Source organism: Eleutherodactylus coqui, chromosome 1 (genome assembly GCF_035609145.1).
Source record: "Eleutherodactylus coqui strain aEleCoq1 chromosome 1, aEleCoq1.hap1, whole genome shotgun sequence".
NCBI lineage: Eukaryota > Metazoa > Chordata > Amphibia > Anura > Eleutherodactylidae > Eleutherodactylus > Eleutherodactylus coqui.
This window is the reverse complement of record NC_089837.1, coordinates 200,602,445-200,623,116: the sequence shown is the minus strand read 5'-3', so window position 1 is coordinate 200,623,116 and position 20,672 is coordinate 200,602,445. Positions and strand designations below refer to the sequence as shown.

The 20,672-nt window shown below is 44.9% G+C and overlaps 1 protein-coding gene across 2 annotated transcripts in view; it reads right to left on the bottom strand.

Moving 5' to 3' along the window:
• Nucleotides 1–20,672, bottom strand: part of PDE10A (phosphodiesterase 10A) — a 403,589-nt gene that overhangs the window by 43,184 nt on the left and 339,733 nt on the right. For both annotated transcript variants that reach the window (XM_066605416.1, XM_066605417.1), the window contains one exon: nt 8,957–9,112. In XM_066605416.1, coding sequence (XP_066461513.1) covers nt 8,957–9,112 — 156 coding nt within the window. The remainder of the gene's footprint in view (nt 1–8,956; nt 9,113–20,672) is intronic.

Below are 20,672 nucleotides of genomic sequence, written 5' to 3'. Positions count from 1 at the left end.
ATCAATCTATAAAAGGAAGTCTGAATAAGGCCTCCTGCACACAGGCAGATTAGTGTTGCGAAATCCAGAGCGGGATTCCGCCTCTGGATTCTGCAGCAAATCCAGCCTATAGCATGCTATGGCAAATTGCGATTTTCTGCCCACGAGTGGAAACAGATTGATATTTTCTGCTCGCGGGGAGAGAAATCGTAGCATGTTGTGATTTTGTGCGGGCTACGCACGGCCGACTTCCATGAAGTCAATGGAAGTCATCCGTCCCGCGGCTATTCTGCAATCATTGCCATTGCAATGGCGCAGCGTCCTCTGTACTGCCCATGTGCGTCGGCCAGCACATCAGCAACAGAGGAGAAGATGGCGGAGAGGTAAGCTGGAGTCACCGGCCGGGCACCGGGTCGACCTCAGCTGCGGGAATCCCGTATGCGGGGTCCGACCCGCCCATGTGCATGTGGCCTTTACCAGATATAGTGACCAGAGATAACAGCTCCTTGACACTCACCATTTTTTTCAAACCACATTAGAAAGAGTAGCAATTAGAAAAACCTGAAATTAGCTACAACTGTGACTTGTACTACTTCCTGTATCACATGAAGGAAGACTAACCATATCTACACAATATATTCACAAAATCAAAAATGCCTGCATGGTATGGTAAACAGCTAAATAAAAAGGCAGATGTTTATCTGTGTGCCATAACAGATAACACTAATAAACAAAGATTTTGCTACTTGGAGAAAAACATGTTAATTACATGAACTTGAGTGCGCTGAATCAGAATCTGAAGTCAAAATTTGCGTAGGATATCTAGATCTTAAGTTATAGGCCAATTACAGTTTGGCGGCAGTTTGGTAGAGTTAGCCCACGTACTGATGTATGGCAACATTATAATTGCTGCACCATTACCTGCATCATGCCTTCCAGCACCTCGTTGGCAATACATCCTGGCAGCAGCGTGTGCCTGCAGCATTGGTGCACATCTGAGCATGTCGGTAAGCTGATGTCAGCAGTTGCTAGGACTATATAATGCTAGATGGGCCAGGCGCAACCTTCTAGTTGACAATACTGTTTTCTTATATAGCTAGTATGTCTGTTTTAGCCTAAAGATGAGCAGGCGGAGCTGTGTTAACCATTCAGACAATTTTAGCTACATTTGTAGTAAATACACCACGTGCCTTCAGCGCAAAAACCTGACAAGGAGAGTGAAGATTGCTTACAAGTATTATTTTGGGTGTAAAGTTGGAGATCAAGCTGTATGGGCGACTTTAATATGTTGCTGGACACAACATTAGACAAATTTACTACTCCTCAGCCCGTCTCTACTATCCCACATCCTACAGCACTAGCTTCATTTACTCAGGAGGTGGGCTGGCAGGAAGTTTGGAGAGCTAAACATCCAGCCGATCGGGAGTTCTCATGCTACTCAGCCGGTAGCAACTCCTTGTCATGTATCGATTACTTTTTTGGTAACACCCGTACTTGTACAGCAGTAGCCAAAGTGCAGTATCTCCCTAGAGGAATGTCGGATCATTCTCCCCTCTGGGCTGAATTTGGTAGGGCAAATGGCAAAACTAATAGGCACGGTTGGAGAATACATCCCTTCTGGCTAAGTCTATTTGACCCACATGATCGTATTCCCGACCAACTCACCACCTTCCTGGAAATAAATAGCCCTGACACAGATCCGGCACTGCTCTGGGAGACGCTTAAGGCCTTCCTCAGAGGTTGCCTACGCTCCTCTATATCCTTTATTAAACGCAAGACTTCCCGATGCGAGCAGGAGATGGCATCTGAATACTCCAAATTGGAGGCAACCTATGTTGCAGACCCCTCAGATGATAATAGAACAAGGTGGTTGAGCCAAGGAAGACAATACCTCCTATATCTGCAGGAGAAGGCTCGTAGGTCCAGTTTCTTTGCTAAGCAAAAATACTATGAACAAGGTAATCAATCCAGTAGCTTGCTGGCTCTTTTAGTCCACCAGAATTCAGCATCCCCCTGAATATTACGTGTCAAATCTGATTCAGGAGAAGTTCTTATGGATGCAGATCAGATCAGGATGCGGTTTCAACAGTTCTACACTGAGTTGTACTACACCAAATTCCACCATTCTCAGGACACCCTGAACGATTTTCTAAATAAACCTACATTCCCGACACTCACACAGGACCAACAAGCATTTATAGATGTGCCCTTTACTCTGACCGAATTAACGGAAGCGCTTTCGGGCATGTCCAGAGGCAGATCGCCAGGCCCTGATGGCATCCCAATCGAGATGTATGCCAAATACCAAGACATACTGCTCCCTACATTACTTGCTACATATAATGCGGCCTATGAGAAGGGAGATCTCCCTCCATCCTTTCACGAAGCAACAATAGTACTAATTCTAAAGCCAGATAAAGATCCCCTAAACTGTGGTTCCTACAGGCCGATTTCCCTACTTAATACTGATTACAAACTTCTGACTAAAATGCTGGCTAATCGTCTCAAAACCATAATACTGGACTTAATCCACCCGGATCAAACGGGGTTTATGCCCGGCAAGTCCACCAGAGACAACTTACGGAGGGCCCAAGTGGTGACGCAGGTGGGGGCGGCCGGAGGAGAGGACTGGGCCTTTGCCTCCTTAGATGTGGCAAAGGCATTCGATTTAATTGAATGGCCCTTTCTTTTTCAGGTTTTACAGAGATTCGGTTTCGGTGAGACCTTCATTTGTTGGATCACTCTTCTGTACAAATCCCCCCTAGCAGCTATTTCCATTAATGGGTCCTGCTCTCCCCATTTCCAATTACATAGAGGAACTAGACAGGGGTGTCCCCTATCCCCCATACTATTTGCTCTGGCCATTGAACCGCTAGCTATGTTGCTACGAGAAACCCAGCTATACAGGGGTGTCGCAGTAGGAGACAGCGAACACCGGGTGGCTTTATACGCCAATGATCTCTTGCTTTTCTTTGCAGACCCTGAGTCAACCCTCCCCCACGTAATAAATCTCATTAATACATTTGGTGACTTTTCGGGCCTTCAAATCAACTGGACTAAATCAGCCCTGATGCCTGTTTCCGGGGGAAGCCGTTTGGCAGATATCGACTCACTCTGTGGCCTCCAGATCTCCAATCAGTTTAAATACCTGGGGTTACAGATAACCAATGATGTGGGAAGGTCTCTAGAGCTAAATGTATACCCCCTTATAGATCTATTCAGGTCCAAGTATAAAATATGGGGCTCCTTGCCGCTTTCAGTGGCGGGGCGCATTAACCTTATCAAACTGATAGTATTACCAAAGTGCCTATACATAATGCAGCATGTGTCGGTACATATCCCGACCCGCTTCTTTAAATCAATGCAGTCCTTGATGTCTTCCTTTATATGGGGAAACTCCCGCCCCAAATTACGAATCTCGACGCTTCAAAGGCCGAAGCAAGATGCGGGTGCTGCCCTGCCAGATCTGTTCCTCTACTATGTGGCCAGTCAGCTAATTTATTTGAGAAGCTGGCTGAGTGATGACCCTCTCCCCAACTCTGAGGCGCATCTAGCACATTACCTAAAAATCCCTAGATTGTGGCCCCTGCTGGAATCTCCTTCTATTCTAACAGGCAAAATGTTACCAATTCATAGGTTAGCCTCTCAGGTCTGGCGGCAGGCCAAGTCAATTAGCCGTTTCATGAACATAATAGCTGACACTCCCCTTTGGCGTAATCCTGGGCTCCCAGAAGTGCTCTGATTGAAAGATGCGCAGGTTTGGGAACAATATGGCATCCGGACCCTGGCAGACCTCTATCCACAGAACACCCTGTCTTCATTTGAGCAATTACAGAACAAATACGAGCTACCCCGCTCCCATTTCTATAGATTTCTCCAGATCAGACACGCTTTGCAGGCGCAGTTTCCACCGCCCAGACCTGCTATTTCTCATTACCCCTTAATAGGCATTCTTTGCTCCCAGGGCCCTCAGGGACTCATATCGGCACTGTACTCCCACCTTATCTCAATACGAGCCTCTCAAGATATACCCTCTGCCCTAGTAAAATGGAGGACACTGATACCGACTCTAACAGACGATACGTTCCAAGAGCTTTTGGAATCTCCTTTATATGTATCCCCAGCAGCCAATAATAAAATGATCCAGCTGTATATAGTGTATCAGTGCTATTCACTCCAGCAAGATTGTACAAAATGGGCAGAATACAGTCTACAAACTGCATTAGGTGTTCCTGCGAATATTCCGATTTTTGGCATATGATGTGGGAGTGTCCTGCTATTGAAGGTTTCTGGGGGCAGGTCACAGGTTTACTCTCTGAACTTGTGGAAGTCCCTGTTCCACCGAGCCCAGAGATTTGTCTATTTGGAATATTAGATGAAGAAAGCTGGCAACACCATAAAAAGATTTTTCTGCGGGAATCTTTGTTCCTTGCTAGAAAAACGATTGCATTGCGGTGGATGGATCGTAAGAACCCCTCACTCTCAATGTGGAGAAAGCTGGTCAATTCAGTGGTGCCATATAATTATATAGTCTACAAGGGACGTAAGTGTCCTGGGAAATTTGATAAAGTGTGGGGTCTGTGGTGTGATTCCGCCCCTCAAGTTATATTCACCACAATTAATGACTTCATCTATTCTGGAGCTCTGACATGCCCCCTAGTGGATACACGTTCTGGAGCGGGACCTGTGGCCTTTGGGATTTGGTCTGCTTATCTGATCTGACTTGAAAGCATTAAATCGTTATTTCTGATGTATCAGGGTGACTGAACCTCCCTACCAATCTAACTATACAAGGTTATGTACTATTTATGTGCTGCACCTGTCTATGACTGTATGTTCCTTATGCTACTTAATTTTCAATAAAACGAGTTTAAAAAAAAAAAGTTGGAGATCAAGACAAAAAATGGGCACCTCATATAGTGGCTCAATGGCAAGAGGAAGGCAATACCGTTTGCTGTGCCTATGATTTGGCGCAAACTGAAAGATCATCACTTGGACGGCCATTTCTGAATGACCAATGTTGCTGGATTTTCAAATAAGAACAAGTCAAAAATACTTTCTCCTGATTGTGAGCAATCATTACAAAGTGACGCAGTGGCCATTTGGAGTTGAGCATACTGTTGGCAGGTACAATGTGCTACATGCATCACTGGTTGATCCAATGAAAGTGTGCCTTCCACTACTTCACATAAAGCTGGAACTAATGGCAAACTTTGCTGTGGCTATGACCATAATGGAAATGGTTTCCAGTATCTAAAAGGACCAGTTTGGAAAAACAAAACAGAATGCAAACTAAAAGCAGGAATCTTTATTGGTCCTGCAATCCACTAATTAGTGTGTGATGACACATTCAGATCCAAACTGAGCACGCTTGAACTTGCCGCTTGGGATGCATTTGTGCTTGCTGTGCAAAACTTTCTTGGCAACTATTGGTCTGACAACCATGCTGAACTTGTAAGCAACAGCTTAGCAGCGTATTAGCAACTCGGCTGCCGAAGGTCGCTCAAAATTAATTTCTGGATTTTTGGGTGATGCGAGTGATGAACACGGGGAAAGATTCTACCAAAATATTGCCATCATGGAAAAAAGATATTAAAGCCGCTTCCATCTGAACATGATGGGCAACTACTGCTGGTCTCTGCAGCGATCAACATCAGACACTCACAAGCACAAAAGCAAGTGCCTGAAGTCCTTTTGAACAGTGCATGTGCATTGCGTAAAGAGTCAAGGGAACTTTTTAATTACACATTTTTTAATGTGAACAAGTTTTTGCAATGTCTCAGGTGTGAGGCACAATATAGTTATGTACAGTGGCTGGATAACCAACATAAAATCAGTTTCTCGTGTCCGTATAAATAGCCAATGGCACAGGCTATAATTCAGAACCTGACGTCCTAGGCAACATCTGACTACAGATTTGGACTCTACACACTCTGTTTGCTATAGAATACATGGAATGACCCAAGCAGTAGACATTTTTTTTCCTGTGATTCAGTGCACTCTCTAACCTGAACTAAATCAGGTCTCAACCTTTTTGCATTTAGTATAACAGTGCAACTTATGACCAAGGAGAAACGTTTGCCCAAAAGAGTGTTATTAGGACATTAATTATTCAGACAACTTTGACATTTTCCGTCGCAAATCCGGAACAAAATGCCGGGCAGCTAAGTGGAAACTGAACTGACCCAATTATTGTCAATTGGGTCCATTCGGTGCGGTTTGGTTCTTAATAAGATGGACTCGTTTGGCCAGGGAATTTCCCTTTCCTGCTTCCCGAATGGAGCAGACAAATGGAATTCCCGCTGCAGATGTGAAGACAGCCTTATCCTCATCTAATAGCCTAAGTGTCTCATCAATCTTGTATAAAATATTACTTTAAGGCCTCATGCTCACGAGAAAAATTGAATTGTGGAATCCACGCAGGTCACCTGCGCGGATGATCCACAGTTCAGTATGCCCATGGACATTCACTGGGGAGCCGCAGGTAATTAAATACCTGCAGATGCCATTTTTTCCCGACGTGCAGATCGCAAATGTGGGAGAACGCCCGCAGCATGCTCCATTTTCTGCGGTTTCCAAGACAGACGGCTTCCATTGAAGTCAATGGAAGCTATCCGATCCGTGGTATGGACGCAGCTGACACTGCGTCTGTGCTGCAGATCCACAGGAAAGCAGGAGATTTTTTTTAAAAAAGCACCGAGCAGCCGGAGCGCTTCCGCTGTGCAGAAGAAAGAAGATCCAGCCGCAACGGAAAGGACCCACATGACAGCCGAACTTGTGAGTAAATGTCTTTTTAGGCCCCATGGCTGTGGACACGTGGAAACCGTGTGCACCCGTGCACATGAGGCCTAAGGAGATATTGTGCATCAGTTGTAAATTTTTAAGCATATTTTTAGAATATATAAAATAAATGACAACATTTGCATGAAGGTGTGATTTAGTGTTTATTTCTTGGACATTTCAAAAGTGTATAAATTGTCCTGGCTAGCAAAAGAAGCAGAATGTCCAAAAACCCATGGCAACAAAACAGTTAATCTATAACCATTTCTAGCAGAATAGACAACTGCTATACATATATCTCATAAACATATATTCCGTATTTTTCAGACTATAGGATGGACCTGACTATAACAAGCAACCCAGCTTCAGATAGCAAAACACAGGGAAAAATATTTCATACGAATTAAAACTTTCCCGGAGGTTTGAGGAGGAGGAGGGGGTCAATGTCACTGGCTTTGATGGTCCAGTGTGGCGCCTCATTTCTTTTCATTCTAGGTATGGAAGGGGTAAAGGCAGAAGTCCACTCCTGTAGCGGTATGTGCGCACATAGTGAATTTTTTCCACATGTAAATTCAACCCAAAATCCGCACATAACTTCATTTCAAGCAGATTTGTCACCACAGTTTTCACTTTCAGCTCTGACAATCCATAGTTTTTCTGCAATAAAGCATCTTTTCAGTTTGAAAATCGGCAGCATGACTATTTTCTGCTGTGAGTGAATGGCGCTTGTGAAAACCCCAATCACTCGTATTGTACTCTACTTTGGTGCGCATTCTGCAAGCGAAATTCAGCAACAATTCTACTGTCTGAACTCCCATTATGACTGACACACATGGGCGTACGGGGGCTGCATATTCCACGAGGATTTTTCATGTATGTAAAACCAATCCTAAAAGCCCATTCATTTACATCGGGCCTTTAAGATCTGAGTTTTCTTCATTCACAAAAAACTGCAGCAGGTTCTATTTTGGTGCATGATATGCCCACTATAGGCTATGAGGGTTTACATGTGTATTTAACGGTGTACTGTGTATTACGAGCATGAAAAATACACACGTACAACACAAACCCCATATGCCCGAGTGAGTGAGCCTCTACTTCAGAGAGGGACACCATTGGATCGCTGGAGCGGGGAGTATAAAAATACATCACATGCCCTAATAGTATAACTTGAGCCTCATAACTTAATCACTGGGTGGGACCCCTTAAAATACAACTTTTCTAATAGATTTAATTAAAATTCTATTATAGATTCAACCTAAAAGGACCAAGAAACCAACAAAAAAACAAGTGACAATAGAGGTAGATTTTGACAAAATTTCAAAAAGTGCAAGAAAGGATAAAACAGAGGAAGGAAGGATGGAGGCCCTGTCAATATTGCTGTGACCCTTATCTCTATTCTCTAATCCTCTGAGGGTAAATGGCAGAGAGCTAATTAACAAACAATAGTTCCCCATATGGAGCACACCAGTAGAATGATCAACAGCCACTGCATGTCCATAGGACAAAAGCAATCAGGTGAGTTATGCAACTCTCTTGCTTATTGAATTAGGTTCATATATCGTCTAGCTATTGGTCTGTTTTTTTTTGTCCAACAGTAGCTTTCAGAAAAATACACCCGATTGTGGAATGATAAATATCCACTGCCTGTAGTTGAGGCGGAAGTAATCAGATTGACTATATAGCTCTCTTGCATGTCATTCTCACTTTGTGTGTATATAGTTCTGTTTTGAATGACTATTGAAGCCCTAGAAAATCAAGAAAGGAAGCACGCCTCTACTTAATTGGACCACCAGGCACATTTTAATCAACATTAAATGTTTTTTTCCTATTTTTGTTGTCTGAATAGTGTATCTTACAGTGCAAAAAGCACAGTAGCAGTTTTTCTAAATCATCGTGTAAGGGTATTTTGCTGTTCTACTGCAATACAAACTGGTTGTGGTCCCTGCCATGGGCTGCACCAAACTAGACCGCGTCTTGCTCAAGTTGCTAAGCTACTGACTTCAATGCAGCAGCCAGCACCATAGAAATCCTACACCCTGGCTTCTGATCTAAAGAAAGTAGCCTAGGTAGCAGGTCAAGACATACAATGATTGAGAAAAACTATAGTATTATAAAGTCCTGCCTTATTGCTTTTCTTGTGACACTAGAAGTACACTTTAACTGCAGATTACAGTCAATAGCACCCAAAGCTTACCTGTTGGTGACACAAACGGAATCCTTCCCTTCCCCAATACCTATAAAGTTCCAGAATTCCTATAAGATCACCAATGGCTGTAACTATCGGTAAGCAAAGAACAGACTGGATACGAGTCCCTGAGTCCAGTCCAGTACCTTTTGGAAACCTTTCATCCTGAAATAAAGTAAATTTGATACACATTACTTTACAGTTTCATATATAGTTAGTACATTAAAGGTGTTGTGGTGCTGTTTTTAGGAAAAATGTTACAACTGTCCATGGGCTGCGCCTAAAACTGACTGAGCTGCAATACCTCACACAACATGTAGACAAGAGCAGCTCTGAGAAGAAAGAATCAATTTTTTAATCCTTTACAACCCCCTTTAATTGGCAGTGGGATACTCAATTTTTAGAGGGATAGACCGGACAATTTGCCACTAAGACCAGGATCGTTGATTGGTGTGTTGTCTTCCTGGCGCTGAAGTCACACATCAAGGATCGGCTTGACAGATTACTGGGAGGGGCTGGTGAGGGCCCGGTGAGGGTCCAGCGGTCATCTTACACATTGGCACCAATGACTTAGATTTGGGTGGAAGATCCTTAAGAACTAGGCTGTAAACTCAGGGCAAGGGTCTGATTATGGTGATACTAAATTTATATAGTTTATGTTTTAGGATTTTTACACAATATAATTTTTAATTTATCATATTCAGAGAGTTTACAACTTTTTTCTGCACGGAGCTACATGAGAGCTTGTCTTCTGTGGAATAAGTTTACATTAGTATCAGAGATGAGCGAGCGTACTCGGAAAAGCACTACTCGCTCGAGTAATTTGCTTTATCCGAGTATCGCTGTGCTCGTCCCGAAAGATTCGGGTGCCGGCACGGAGCGGGGAGCTGCAAGGGAGAGCGGGGAGGAACGGAGGTAAGATCTTTCTCTCCCTCTCTCCCGCCCGCTCTCCCCTGCTCCCCGCTGCAACTCACCTGTCAGCCGCAGCGGCACCCGAATCTTCAGGGACGAGCACAGCGATACTCGGATAAAGCAAATTACTCGAGCGAGTAGTGCTTTTCCGAGTACGCTCGCTCATCTCTAATTAGTATCATTTTGGGGTGTATATGACCATTGGCTCTCTCTTTTATTTGAGAGGCATGTAAAGGAGAAACATGTCTTGTGGTCTAGTGACCATATTTTATTTCCTTACATTCTGCCCTTTCCTTTGTGTTGTACAGGATGTAGTTTTGCTCGAGGCACTAATGAACTTATAAACAAGTTCTAGAAACTTTTGGAAAGTGTGAGGTGACTGTCACCAATAAGGTTTGCTCCAGGCAAAACAACTCTCAGAAAAAGTGGGGTCTTAGGCCCTTTTTCCACATGTTTCCCTTGTTCATCGCGTTAGCCCCGATGAATTGCGTTCGGGGCACTTCGTTCGCGTTACCAGGCCCTGCATTCTTTACAAGTTGCCATGGAGACCATTGGTCCCTCAGCGGCAACTTGAAAAAATGCAGGGCACGCAGCCCCACAAACACACAGAGATCACGCTCACATCCCGTCAGGTCCAGCGTCCATCCTCTGGATTCCTTGTAGCTAGCAGGGCCTTGTTTCAGTGTGTTTACCTCCAATCATCTTTCTGCACTCCCCGTCAAGCTGGTAAAATTCTGTCTGCTCGAAGGAGCATTGTGAAGGGAGAGCATTCGAGCAAATTAATATTTCTTGGCTCATTAGATAACGATTATTGGGGCCAATGATAAGAAACTTCTTTTCATATACCTAATTTTAATTCTATGTTTCATCTGTAATTTTTTTTTTTTATTTGTAACTTAAATATATTTTCATGATGTTATTAATAGTTATAAGTTAAAGGGGTTGTCCCGCGCCGAAACGGGTTTTTTTTTTTTTTCAACCCCCCCCCCCCGTTCGGCGCGAGACAACCCCGATGCAGGGGTTAAAAAAGAACACCGGACAGCGCTTACCTGAATCCCCGCGCTCCGGTGACTTCTTACTTACCGGTTGAAGATGGCCGCCGGGATCTTCTACCTCCGTGGACCGCAGCTCTTCTGTGCGGTCCATTGCCGATTCCAGCCTCCTGATTGGCTGGAATCGGCACGTGACGGGGCGGAGCTACACCGAGCCCCATTGAGAAGAGAAGAAGACCCGGACTGCGCAAGCGCGTCTAATTTGGCCATTAGACGGCGAAAATTAGACGGCAACCATGGAGACGAGGACGCCAGCAACGGAGCAGGTAAGTGAATAACTTTTGATAACTTCTGTATGGCTCATAATTAATGCACAATGTACATTACAAAGTGCATTAATATGGCCATACAGAAGTGTATAGACCCACTTGCTGCCGCGGGACAACCCCTTTAATAATAAATTCAACAGTTTAAAGTTTTAAAAGAAAACTAATTTTTTTTGATGATTGTGTTGCTTTATTAACCCTGGACCCGTTTTTTTTTATACAGCATTTAAAAACGTTTTCCACCAATATTTTACAATAATCGATAGTTTGTTCAGCGATAGTCGATACTATCGACTATCGATATTTTTGTGTCGATGTCCCAACCTTCGTATGATTACAAAGATATCAAATTTAAGGTTGTTTTTTTTTTTACTACTTTTGCACAATAAAATAATTTTTCATCACCATATTCTGGGACCCCAAGCTTTATTTTTCAGGCAACAAAGCTGTGTGAGGGCTTGTTTTCTTGCAGGGAGAGCTAATGTTTTCATTGATACAATTTTGGGGTACAGAAAATTCTTTATCACTTTTATTGCGTGTTTTGAAAGAAAAAGTATAAGAGAAAAACTCAATTCCAAAATGGTTTTCTTTTTTTTGCACCTCGCTCACAGTGTGGCTTACATAACATCTTAACCTTGCTGTCCGGGTCCTTTTAACTATGGCAGTACCATAGTTAAATGTGTTCTTTTATATTTTACTACTTTCAAGTGATGTAGCCCTGCTGTGGTCGCAGCATTTGTTCTGACAGCAAATGTCACAGGAAGTCTGGTAACATCTGCAGCCAATCAGAGGCAGCAACATCACTGACCCTTCTCCAGGCATCAGCCATGATGCCAGCAGCTCAGGAATGTGACACCGCAGCCTATAGTTGGTTGGACCTGACTTAGGCCTCCCTCACACAGACGTTTTTTACCGCGATTAGCACGGTGCTGAAAGCAAATTGCAGTATAAAGCTCCCATTGTTTTCAAAGGGACCGCTCAGACATTTTCAGCGCCGCGATTTTCGAGCAGTGTCTGTTTTATTTTTGGGCATTTAGCGGTCCTCATCAACGATGAGGAGTGCTAGAAGCCAGCGTTGCTCACAGCATCGCTGCGGCTGAAAACGAAAGTAAGACGCGGCAACGCACAGCGATTTACCGCAAAGCCTGTATAAGGGAAGTCAAACTGTGACAGCAGCTGTCACAACAAACGCCAGGGGCTGCAGCGCTGGATCCCGCTGGTGACAGAGGGGTAAGTACAGCTCAGTTTTTTTAATTTTACTACAGGCAGCCCTATTGAAGAGATGTTGTCCTGTAACCGAATGACCCCTTTAAAACTACATTTATTTGCTCCACAAGGGGACTTGAACATGCATCATTTGATCACTTAGATAATACATTGCACTACCTATGTAGTGCAGTGTATTACCTGTATCTGATTTTTGCTCAGTGACTAGGCCTACTAAAATCTGCCTCTGGCAGGATATGATAGGCCACTGTACAGGGCAGACCCGAAGGCCATCATGTTTGAGGGAGGAGACTACAAATCACTTAGGTTATACAGTCAGCATTGACAATGACATCTAAGGGGATAAGGTGATCGAAGACCAGTGTTATTGGTCTCCAATCACTACCCAATGTCCAGTCTATTAGCAACAGTCTTAGACTTTGGGTCAACAACTCACATAGTGTTGCAAACTTCTTCTGAAGAATCACCATAAAAAACATCACTTCAAAAAGTAGCACCTTTAATGACAACTGTGAAAACATGATAGGGCAGTCTTTAAGGGGTTGACCACTGGAAGTTCAAAATATTCTCCTTTAGGGCTGACTCACAACTTCATGATGCCCTCCCACTTTGCAACTCTTTGCCATAGAATTTCAACGCACAGACTGAACCCTGATCAACTGGTCAACCCTTTTAAAATTGCTTCACATCCACTCTGTACGTCCTGGCCGCTGCTGACCAGCACACAACACTTTCTATAGCCAGTGATTGGCTGCAGTAGTCGCATGTCCCGGCCAGCTTCTACCAGGAAGGACGAAGTAGTTGAGAAGCAATTTTAAGTAATGGGAAAACAAATGTAATACTTTACCAAGGGCAGGTCCCTTATTTTAATTGACACCACCCTCCCCTTAGTGCAGAGGACTATGCTGCTGTGTGCAGAACTCAATCTTATGTTGGATTTAATCCTTGACAATTCACCAGGTTGATCCAATCTTTCATATGCCTTTATTAAACAGAAACGAGCTTCCCCACATTTACAATTGTGAGCCATCTGGGGGCTTCAACATGCCTCAGATAGGGATTACAGCTTCTACTCTCCCCCACACGACATATAGTGTCACCTAGACCATATTCTCGTACAACACAGCACCCTGCTCTGCCTTGTCATCTCTTCCACAAGAAATAATTAAATCTGTCAGTGAAATAAATATAGTACATACAGACTCAGCAAAACTGTATTAGATAGTACGTCAACACACTAGACACCTTACAACAGCTGAAATGCAACTGCTCGAGTACCCTAGGGCCGTTGCGTCAGCCCATTGCTCTTGAAAAAGCTTTTTTCAAAATTATCCCCAGGAGGGGAAGTTTCAAAATATGAATCTCCATAAACTGTAGCCTCCCTGGGTTACCATCATCTTCTTGGTGCAAATGTCTAGCCACAGACATATCCATTATCCATGTTGATATCACTCACATGTTACCACTCCTGGGCACAATTTTGACAAATTATATCTCCAAAAGGAATGTGCATATATGCCACGTTTTTACGCCCCACCTATATACACAACCATCTAAGGCAATGGTTTCCAATGCATTCGTTCACACGGGCAAATATACAGAGCGTAAAAACGTTGCACCGTAAAAAATGGAACATACGCGATTGAAATACGCGCCAACTCTTATACAGTGGCTAAAAAGATAGTTCTGGTTGTATCTCTTGACAAATATATGGCGACGGCTCCCATAGACTTCTGTGGGAGCAGGGGAAAAGAGGGAGGAGGAGGCAGTTTAGCAGCGTCCAATGCTGTGAAAAGCTTACAGGTGCCTCTATGTAGGCATTTAAAGGCTTCCCAAGGATTTATGCCTAGCGAGGGTTGTGTAAATAGCTGAGAAAAACGTGAATTTTTCTTACAAATAATTTCCTTTCTTGAAGGCATCATGACAGCATACACTTGGAGGTTGCTCCCCTGCTGACCTGAAGGGACAGGAAAAGGCAGAGCATAAAAGGCACCTCCCCTCCACCAACACCAGTGCGTTCCAAATAACCAGTGACAGAATACTTAACCAGAAGGTGTGTTTCATTGGCATCATAAACATACACATTACCTCAGGTGTAAAACAAAATGAGGATAACCATGTTGGTAGGGGGGGGGGGGCGTATGCTGTCATGATGCCTTCAAGAAAGGGAATTATCGATAAGAAAAATTCCCGTTTTCCCTCCGACATCATGACAGCATACACTTGGAATACCAGATAACTGGCATGGGCGTTTTTAGGGAGGGATTACTGCTTGAAGCACCTTTCTCCCGAAGATTGCATCCTAACTAGATTTAAAATCCAGCCTTTAGTGTCTAATAAACATATGACTAGAAGTCCACGTGGACGCGTTACAGATCTGTTCGATCGAGGTGTGCGCTCTTTCTGCCCAGGAAGATGCCACCGCTCACGTAGAGTGGGCCTTCAATCCTTCTGAGGGAGGGATGTCCTTGGCCTTGCAAGCCTCCTGAATGGCAGCCACCGGGCGATCGCATCTCTAGAAGCAGCCCTTCCTTTGGCCTGCCCCTGAAATTAAACGAAAAATTTATCAGTTTTCCTGAAACTTTACGTCGCTTCGAGGTACGCTAGTAGCGCTCTTAACGTCGAGATTATGGAGCCTCTACTCCTTTTCATTTTTAAAATTTTGGCAGAAGGCTGGAATGACTATTGGCTGGCCTCTGTGGAAATTTGACAAGACTTTAGGTTGGAAGGAAGGGTCTAAAGAGAATACAATCTTGTCAGGGTGAATAGTCATGTATGGGGGTCTCTGTGAAAGAGCCTGGATTTCACCCACACGCCTAGCTGAGGGAGGACTACCTTATATGTCAGCAAGGAGATGGATAGGTCACTAATTGGTTCAAACGGGGGATCACAGAAGGCCTGAATGACTATAGTCAGATCCCAGGGGGGCGGCATACACCTTGTAAATGGATGCAATCTATTCGGCCCTCTAAGAAACCTTCTAATCCACCTATGCTCGGCAAGTGCGAGATCAAAGAATGCCCCCAAAGCCACCACTTGGACTTTGAGGGTATTCAGACTCAACCCTTTATCCAGGCCCACTTGGAGGAAAACTAAGATTTTACGGATGTCTGGCTGGTCTAACTGCTGGATGTCCAGACCTATCCATTCCCAAAATTTTCTTCAGACTTTGGAATAAATCTTTTTCGTTAAGGGCTTAAGGCTCTCGCAAATAGTAGCAATCACATTGGACGATAGACCCTTCCCTAAGAATTTTACCCGTTCAAGATCCAGGCCGTAAGCCTGAACTTGTAAACCTCCGGGTAGAGAACAGGACCCTGCAGCAGGAGGTCCGGTCTTGGCGGAAGATGAAAAGGCTCTCCCATTGACAGAGCTCTCAGGAGAGGAACCCAAGGTCTTTTGGGCCAATAAGGCGCTACCAAAATTACTAACAGGTCTGACCGTAGCAATTTCCTTAGAACGAGTGGGATTAGCTGTAAGGGGAAAAAGCGTACGCTAAGTCCCAGCCCCAGGGGTGAGAGAGGGCGTCTGTGCCTAAGGCTTGTTTCTCCGAGCCTAGGGAAAAGAAAAAAGACGGCACTTGGTGTTTGTGCTTGATGCAAACAGGTCGATTTCGGGTACCCCCATTTTGTCACGAGAAGGTTTAACACCTCGGGATGGAGTTCCCACTCTCCTGGGTCCACTTTCTTCCTGCTTAGAAAGTCCAGAGCTGAATTTTTGGCTCCTTTTATGTGGAAGGCCGATAGTGACCTGGTTGTGAGTTCCGCCCACTAAAGGATCCTTCCCACCAGGTGCTGAAGAAGAGGATTCCTGGTGGTACCCTGGTGGCGAATGAGTGACACTGCCATCATGTTATCGGAAAAGATCCTCACAGGCTTCATCCCTAAAAGCGATTGCAGGCTACGTAGGGATTACCATACTGCGTGAAGCTCTCTAAAGTTAGAGGAACTGGATCTCTCATGAGGGTCCCATGTACCCTGTATATGACCGCCTTCAAAGTGGGCCCCCCACCCTTTGGGGCTGGCGTCCATTGTTATTATTATCGCGGGTTCCAGGTTCTATTCAGATGCCCGCGAAAGGTTATCTGAGGACAACCACCAGCAGAGTGAGGATCTGGCCCTAGCGGAAATAGGGATTGTCTGGTCTAGTGAGGACTGTAACATATCCTAATTTTGAAGGATAAGTGCCTGGAGATCACGGCTGTGGAATTGGGCCCAGGGACCTACTCCAATACACAAAGTCATTAGCCCCAGGATCCACATCGCCTCTCATTGTTACTCTAGATTTTTTATATAGAGCTTAACATTTGTCTAAAATGAGCTGTTTCCTTAGAGGAGGAAGGGACGAACTTTGGAGATGGGAATCCAGAATGACTCCCAGGAATTTCTTCCAGGTTTCCGGTTCCATGTTGCATTTCGGATCATTAATGATCCAACCCAGGTCCTTAAAAAGCTGAAGCGTGGAAGCCAAGTGTGATCTCAGAATAGTTGGGGAATCCACCACTAGCAGGAAGTCATCCAGATAATGGACGATAATGATCCCGTAATTGCGTAAAAAAAAAGCTACCATCTCGATCACCACTTTGGAAAAGATCCGAGGGGCTGAGGAGATTCCAAATGGGAGGCAGATAAACTGGAAGTGACAGATTTCCCCTTCCACTCTCAGCGCAAATCTGAAAATAAGCATCCTTTAAGTCAATCGTGGCCATTACATTATCCCTGGCAATCAGGGTTGTTGCGGTTTTAATAGTTTCCATTTAAAATTTTCTATACTGAATAATATTGTTCTGTTCTTTGAGGTTAATTATTGTGCGGTGGATGCCATCTGGTTTGGGAACCAGAAAAGGGGGGGGAATAAAAGCCTTTCCACTGTTCGCTTTTAGGGACTGGGATAACCCAAGATCTACCAGTTTTCGTACGCCCTTCACTAGAGCCTGTTCCAGGGTTGGAGACTGTGTCGAGGTTAAAGTAAATGTATCAGGGGGGCGAGATTCTAGTTCAACCTTGTACCCCTCGGCCACCAGGTGTAAAGCCCATTCATTAGTGGTTATGTTTCGCCAGCTAGCAGAAAAATGAGCTAATCTTCCGCCTACCGCGCACGAAAATGCAGGTTGAGGGACAACGATAAGAGTCTTATCCCTTCCTCCCTTCGGATAAGACCACCTTCTGGTCTCTCATTTCCCAGCGTAGGTTGTAGATGAGGGACATGGAGTGAAGTGTCTTTTAGGTGGTCTGATGGCTGGCAGACCCTGGTTTTTGTCCGCTACCTTCTCTAACACACGATCCAGGTTTGGTCCAAAGATGCGTGAACCCAGAAAGGGTAAAGCGCACAACTTGTTCTTAGAGGTTATGCCTCCAGACCACTCCTTTACCCAAACTGCTCTTCTCGCAGTATTGGGTAGGGCTGCCATGCCGGCTCCAAAGCGGACTGTCTCCATAGAAGCATCCACCAAAAATCCCGATGCCATCTGGAGCAGAGGGATGCCACTGGCAATCTCTTCTCTGGAAGCTTTCTGGTCGATCAAGGACGCAAGCTGATCCAGCCAGACTGCCATGGAGCGAGCCACCGAAGTCGCCGCGATGTTAGACTTTATGAGGAGGCTGGACGTGGACCAAGCCTTGCGCATGGTCGTATCCACTTTGTTATCCATAGAGTCTTTTAAATGGGACGTATCCTCAAATGGAAGTCCAGACTTCTTAGACACCATGGAGATAGCTGTATCCACTTTAGGAGTCTCCTCAAAGATGGCCACCTCTTCGCCAGAAGGCGCTCCTTAAACTCATTCAGGATCAGTTGTTTTATTGTTGCTTTTACAGGAAATGTAGATTTCCATTGTGGAAGCAAACCCGCAAACATGTCACCCTGCGCTGTGCGGGGTTGCTGAACTTCTTCCTCCACTTGCATGGTTCTGCGTACTGCTTTTAGTAATTGATCCATGTTAGAGGTGGAAAAAAGGTATTTTTTTCTCCCCCTGCGACATTTCCTCAAGATCTTCGAACTGAAATTCATCAGACCTTGACACTGCCGGAACAGACCACCTTGTAACCCCCGAGGGTCCTGCTTGGAGGTCTAAAAGGGGGGACTGCACTTCTTCCCGGACGACCGACCGAATCTCAGACATTAGGGAAGTTTTTTCTTCCTGCAGGATTTTTGCTGAACAGTAAGCGCATAAAGTTTTAGTATAGGAGTCATCCAGTTTTGCTAAGCATACTGGACACTTCCTAGTTCTCCTCCTAGCCTCTCTAGGTTTTTGAGTATCCCTGTCCTGAAATGACGAGAGAACTCTGTTAGTAAGGAAGTGTATGTAGTGCAGGTGTCTGTAGGTTGGCCCACAGGACCACTTACAGTTGGAAGATTCTCTGGGTCCTCTCTGGCCGACATCCTGTGCTTGTGAGATGGAATCCTGTCCTTAGCATCAATCTCCAGTGTGTAGAGAAGCACCAGCGTCTTGCCCTGGTGCAGGGAGCTTTAAAATTTTAAGTTTGGCGCCAAGCCGTGCCAGGTCACACCCCCCGAGCGCTCTGTCTGAGACCACGCCCCCTTGCGGAGCGTCTGACGTTGCCGCGCCGTCGGGAGACCCAGAGATGGCGGCCGCCACCTGGATGATGGCCGCTGTGGAACCGAGAAGTCCGACCTTGGACCCCGGCCGATGCAGTCCCCGGGTAACACCCAGATGGGGTCCTTCCCACTGGGGTAACCGGGGCTGCCAGAAGTAGATGCCGCCGCTGCGTCCGGTAAGTCCTCCGGCATGTGACAGCATCTCTGGAGCTCTGCCCTGCTGACCTTTGAGGCACAGGAAAAGCACTGATGTTGGTGGAGGGGAGGTGCCTTTCTTGCTGGGATAGTGGAAAATCGTCCAGTCATGTAAATTTACTGCGCGGACGAGAGAACGTAAAAACGCATACGCTCGTGTGAAAGAGATCTGACACAGTGGCCCCAGAGGACTCAACGAGCAGTTGAATTTTAGCTGTTTCTTGTAAGAGGGCTAGTGCTAGTTGATGTACTATTAAGTTTTTTCAGTCTGTATGTATCACATTTATTTCACTAAGATGTTTGATTATTTGAATATTTTACCTGATGCAATAGGTGAAGGTACTAGCATAACATATCTCTCATTGCAGTGAATGAAGAAATATGTTGTATATCTGCTTGCTGCATATATTGATGTGTTTAATAATGACATTGATAACAGTTATCTGTGCTGCATTACTGGCACACTGCAGTACAAACCTATGTATTCACGTCAGGACGTGTAGTCATAATAACGGTAATGCTCTATTCTTTGGCCAACAAATCAGCCAATATTGTAAGCTACTCCACTTCCTTGTCTGTATTGGTTGCTTGGTCTAAGTTACATGGGGCTATCTCGCTTTAATGTATTGGTAAGTGCTGCATTGTATTCATTTCTGGTCTCTCTAGTGCAGTGTTCCCAACTCCAGTCCTCAGGGACCACCAACAGGTCATGTTTTCAGGATTTCCTCAGTGTTGCACCGGTGATGTAATTATTGTCGGTGCCTCAGACATTGCCACAGGTGTTCTTACCATAGGATATCCTGAAAACATGACCTGTTGGTGGTCCCTGAGGACTGGAGTTGGGGACCCCTTGCTCTAGTGTGTCCATTTGATACTAATGAGGTTAGTCATGCTGCAGGCACTGGTGTCAAGATTAAGGGGAGGGTTATTGTTATAAACTTAAATCCCTGCTTTTGGTGTTAGGATGTGCCAATGCTATAGGATGCATGTGAGACTTTGCATCTGTTATGCAGGATGAATTATTACAACAGACATTGATTAAATTCTTTTCAATTTATTTCCAAAGCTATTTTTCTTTCCCTAGCCCAGTACCCAAATGCATAAAAGGGGAGTGATAAAATGCGTGTAAAAAACGTAGGAAACATAACCCTATTGTATCCTTGTTTAGGGTCGCTGTTAGGGCTGGCCAGGGCAGATGGACAGGGAATCCCTACGCCAACCCTCTCCCGTGTCCCTACCTATTTGCCCCCCTGGGCTAGGCCCCAGGGCGATAACTGGGTGATGGTCCTGCACTGCACTAGTGTCAGGGACCCCAAGAAGGAGGAACTGGGAGACCGACAGGTGGGAGCCATGAACTGAGTTAGGACAATGATGCACTAACCAGAGAATAGTCGAGACAACAGGCCGGGTCAAGCCAAACAGTCACGAGTGGTGTACAGGAGAGCAAAAAGAGAAGCAGAGTCAAATGCAAGCAGAGGTCATACACACTATGGTTAGGTCAAAGATTGTGGGTGT